This window comes from Lipotes vexillifer, unplaced genomic scaffold (assembly GCF_000442215.2).
Source record: "Lipotes vexillifer unplaced genomic scaffold, Lipotes_vexillifer_v1.1 scaffold541, whole genome shotgun sequence".
In the NCBI taxonomy this organism is placed as follows: Eukaryota; Metazoa; Chordata; class Mammalia; order Artiodactyla; family Lipotidae; genus Lipotes; species Lipotes vexillifer.
The window spans coordinates 151355-156205 of record NW_006771814.1 but is presented as its reverse complement, the minus strand read 5'-3'; the positions used below and the strand labels follow the sequence as shown (position 1 = coordinate 156205).

General features: G+C 54.8%; 1 protein-coding gene across 1 annotated transcript in view; it reads right to left on the bottom strand.

Annotated features, from left to right (window-relative positions):
• Window positions 1-296: 296 nt before the first annotated feature.
• CNP (2',3'-cyclic nucleotide 3' phosphodiesterase) overlaps window positions 297-4851 on the bottom strand; it is a 4779-nt gene continuing 224 nt past the window's right edge. Inside the window, exons 2-4 of the mRNA XM_007447158.1 lie at window positions 4341-4851; window positions 2204-2343; window positions 297-746 (exon numbers count right to left, since the gene is read on the bottom strand). The exon at window positions 4341-4851 is cut by the window's right edge and continues 25 nt beyond it. Of these exons, the coding sequence (XP_007447220.1) occupies window positions 297-746; window positions 2204-2343; window positions 4341-4851 (1101 nt within the window). The remainder of the gene's footprint in view (window positions 747-2203; window positions 2344-4340) is intronic.

Sequence of the window (4851 nt, the reverse complement as noted above, 5' to 3'; positions counted from 1 at the left end):
CGGGGATTGGGGTCGTGGCTTCGGTCCAGGCCCAACTCGGCCCAGCCTCATCAGCTTTGGTCCAGGTTCCTGAATGGCGCCTACCCACCCCCTTGTGTTGAGAGCTTGAGCGTTAGAGGGGAAGGGGGTAGGCAGGAAAAAAGCAGTTATTTTACACGTTTTTAAAAAGTTACAAGAAGGTTAACTGAGTAAAAAAAAAAGAAAAAAAAAATCTTAAACCAAAAATCAAGCAGAGGGACGCTTCCCTCTCCTCCCCATTCCCTTGTAAAGAGCGGGGGCCCGTGGCCCGGGAACACTCAGATGATGGTGCAGGACTGAAAGGCGCCACCCTTGCGGCCGCCCCGTGTGGGCACGGCCTTGCCCTTCCCGTAGTACCCCGTGAAGATGGCCCTGACCTCCATCTTCTTGGCCAGGTTCAGCATCCAGCGCCCACTGCCCAAGGAGTAGAGCTTGCCCCGGCTGAGCTCACCCACCTCCTCACCGCGGTTACCCCCCTTCTCCTGCTTCACAATCTCTAGCAGGTCAATACCCGTCTGCACGGCTTCCACGTCACCCGCGCAGCCCAGGGTGATGTGTGCGCGGCTGCCCCGCGACAGGCTGTCAGAGGGGGACAGCTTGTCCACGTCGTTCGGCCACAAGGCCAGCTCCTGCTCACTCAGCTCTACCCGGGCTCCCGTCGTCTTGGGTGTCACAAAGAGGGCAGAGATGGTCAGCGTGAAGGCCTTGCAGTAGGATTTCTTCACCACCTATGGAGAGAGGACAGAGGACTGAGCTGGAGGTGGCAGCATCAAGAGAGGGACAGTGAGTGCCACCGAGAAGAGCCCGCAGACATCCACATCCATGGCCATGTGCTGGGAGGATGTCTTTCCACTGACACTGTCCAGGCTGCTTGAAAAAATGAAGGTGGCAGAGAGGCAGGAGAGAGCAGGCGTGAGACACAAGGCTCCCTGAGCTCAGGCCGGGCTCCCCACCCACTAGCTTCAGGGCTCATTCACCTGTAAGAGACAGCTGAGGCTAGGACCTTCCTCAGCATGAGGACTAAAGAAGAGCCTGGGGCTTCCCTGGTGGCGCAGTGGTTGGGAGTCCACCGGCCGATGCAGGGGACGCGGGTTTGTGCCCCGGTCCGGGAGGATCCCACATGCTGTGGAGTGGCTGGGCCCGTGAGCCATGGCCGCCGAACCTGCGCGTCTGGAGCCTGTGCTCCACGGCGGGAGAGGCCACAACAGTGAGCCCCCGATCCCCAAAAAAAAAAAAAAAAAAAAAAAAAAAAAGAACAGCCTGACAAGGGCTATTGTCGTTACTACTTGACTCACCCTGTAAAAGCACCCTGGTATCCAGGCACTATCCTGGAGGGTGGGGTGAGGTCAGAAATAAAGGACTTTGATCAAAATCTACTCCATACACTTTGGCTTACATTATATCTGATTCTCTGAAAAAAACCATCTCTCCGATTTTGACCATAAAATCTTCCCTATTTTGCTCACAGCCCCTGGTCCTAACAGTGTCTAGTGCATAACAGGTGCTTAATAAACATTGCTAAACGAATGAACAGAGATGGGAGTGAAAGTGCTGTGTTCATTCATGCAGTTGTGGTAGGTGCTAAGGATACACGGTGAACCACACTGTAAATAGTGCTGCCCTCAGGGAGCTTCCATTCGTGTGGGAGGAGACCAATGAATAAACAAGTAAAATGGCTGCCTTAACCTAGGCAGAGAAGTGGGGGAGCTGGCAGAGGGTCAGGGACAGCCTTGCTGTGAAGGCAACCTGAAGGAGGCTGGAGTTGACCACACCCGGTGGTCAGGGATCCCATGTCAGAGGCTGTGGGCGGGAGACTTGGGCTGTGTGGCAGGGACGGGGCTGGTACCCCTAAGCCAATAAGCCTCCCTGCTGACACTCCCCACTTCAGAGCGCAGCCAGGCCTCAGACTGGGGGTAAGGGACTTCTAGCCTTTGGAACTGAACACAGGCTTAGAGGCCAGAGCAGGAGCTGCTGCCAACCAGCATTCTCTGCGCATCTGCAGAAGGAACAGGCTCTGATGAGCAGGCCCTGGGGGGCACTACACAGGGTTCGGTGAGCTGGGGATGGAGCCGCCTCTTTTCCTGAGAGGCTGTCTGGTTTGTGGTCCCTGCCTTGAGCTGGTACCCATCTCCAGAAGACCCTACCCTCTCCCCACCTCAGCCAGGTGTCCCCAAGGAGCACTCACATCCTGCTGGGCGTACTCGTCTGCCCCAGCGGCCTTCCCATAGTCACAGAACTTGGTTGTGCAGTGCAGCACGCCCGGGGGTCTCTTCCCAAAGTAGGTGACCAGTTCAATCTTCTCCCTGGGCTCATCCCCAGAGACAACTGAAGGGAGAGAGAGTGGGGCAGTCAGGGCGGGAGAGCAGGGGCATTGCAACATCTATCACCAAGACCATGGGAGACCCAAAGGAAAAAAATCGGACATTAAGTACAAATTTGCAATCCACTATAATTGAGCAATCCACTACCATTCATTAGTTGGTCAAATTAATAGCAACTTTGGAGCTATGAAAAGGTGTTGATATAAGTTCCCTGCTTTATGTTCTGCAGATTATTACGTCTCTTACCCAGATGTGAAATCTAAGGCACTTGTAACCTAGGGGTAGGTGGCATATGCCAAGGGAATCTGAACTTCACTAGCTACACATCTGAAAAGAGGGAAGCAGGTCATGAAAAATGGGGTAGAAAGAAAAAAGAGGTTGGGAACTGTGTGGTATAATGGAAGGAGCCAGAAACAGCATAATTAACATCCAGCCCACTTCCAAGCCTGTGGAGCTGGGGCAAGTGATTGACCCTAATCTGTCAATCAAATACAACTAGGGGTGACCCAGTTTTCCCAAGACCACCTAGGTAACTATTAGTCGTGCCCCATTTCACTCAGGGGCCACCTGAACAAGAAGTTACCTGGTCACTGTAATAATAGGTAGCTTCCAGCCTCGTTTGGTGGAAGAAAGCCTACAATGGGCCTGGTGCAGGAAGGGTCTTGGGAGATAACAGGATGACATTATGTGGCTGGTAGTTTCGATGAGACTTGGGGTATCTGTGATTTCAATTTCCAGACTCTAAGCCTTGTGGCTAGCTTCAGAGTCACTAGGCTTTTCCTGTTTACCCCCAGGGTTGAATCCCTGTGAAGGACGTCGCTCACCCTCCACAGGGGAGGGAGACCTCTACTCAGAGGGCAGGCCTTGTTTGTGGCCCATTACATTTCTCCTGCTGTGTCCTGGGCAGAAGGATCCCAGTTTTTAATGGTAAAAGCAGCTTCAAGAGGCAATCTCCAGGGCACAGCCAGCTCTAACTAGGAGCCCTGCCTTGGGAGCTTCTCTGTCACGCTATTCACAGGTAAAGGGCTCACGCCCGGCTGGTGCAGGCACCACAGTTCCCCGGTTTCCCAGCATTCGAATTTTAGGAGCCGAGATGAGAGTTCTCTGAGAACTTGTACCGGCACAAATTACCTCTGACAATGCAAAGAAACACGGGTGGGGATATTTCAAGTATGAAGATAGTCTAAAATCAGGGGGAACTAGGAATGAGTTAAAGGAAGAACAGATGGTTAGTGGGAGTGGGTGACATATTCCCCAATGGGCCGCTGGAGAAGGAGGGCCACCAGGGTCCTTCCCTATCCCTAACCTCCCCTCTCGATGGAGCAAACAGCCCCTGCAGGAGCGAACCCTGGTCCAACCCAGTAAGGGGAGGCCCCTCTAGAGGCAACAGAGTCGAGCTCTCACTACAGTTTTGGGCAAACCCCGCAACCCTTCTGGGCATTTTCCCATCTGCAAAAACGAGGGGCTAGACTAGGGAGACTCTTCCTGGAGCTGTGGGATGCCACAGGAGATGCGCTGGATAGCTCAAGGCCTGGGAACCATTGCCAGTGGAGTCATAATAGTCCAAGTTGTAATTTTTCTGCAGCTTAGGGCTGCATGGCATATTCTATTCTAGAAAATAGTTCTGCTGCTCAAAATGAGTTTGAAAACATTGGACCAGAGTCTCCCTCCAAGGTTTTACGAAATGCTGATGTTGTAAGTAATTTGTTTTTCCCACCTCTAAGACGGGGTCAGTGGCCTCGATCCAGGCTGGGAGAGTGCAGATGGCGAGCAGAGGGCGGGAGGAAGGGTGCGGTGAGAGGGAAGGTGCCTGGCAAGCGCCTCTCCCATAACCCACGGAACATCCACCACCCGAAGCGGCCTCTGCCGGTACCAGGTGAGCCCCCTGCCTCCCCCAGTGCTTTGAGAACAATGGTCCCGTGCATGCAGCACCCTGTGCCCAGCGAGAGGGGCTTACGAATAAGGCTAACTGCCCCCACCCGCCCACACCCCGCCACCTACAGTGTCGCAGCTCCTTCTTGAAGGCCTTGTGGTTGCCCAGCTCCTCGAGGAAGGCCTGGCCGGCTTTGCGGAGGCCCTCGGAACTCTTCTTGGTCAGGAACCAGCCGAAATAGAGAGGCAGGAAGTCCTTCTCCAAACCAGGCTTCAGCTTCTTCAGATCATCGGCTGACAGCTGCCACTGGTTCTTCTCCTTGAGCTGGGCACAGTCCAGCCGCCACGCTGTCTTGGGCTCCACCAGCACCACCTGGTACTGGTACTGGTCGGCCATATCAAAGAGTTGTTCCAGCCGCTCCCGCTCGTGGTTGGTGTCATCCAGCACGAGGACCCGGACGTCCCGGCGGCAGTAAGCAGCCAGGTCCTCATCCAGCTGCTTGTACTCCTCGGAGAAGGCCCCCCGGGCACCGGGGGTGATCTTGTAGGTGTCGGCAGACACCATCTTGGTGCCATCCCGGTACCTGTCCACGATGACCCGGGCCAGCGTGGACTTGCCGCTCCCGGGCAGGCCGCGCAG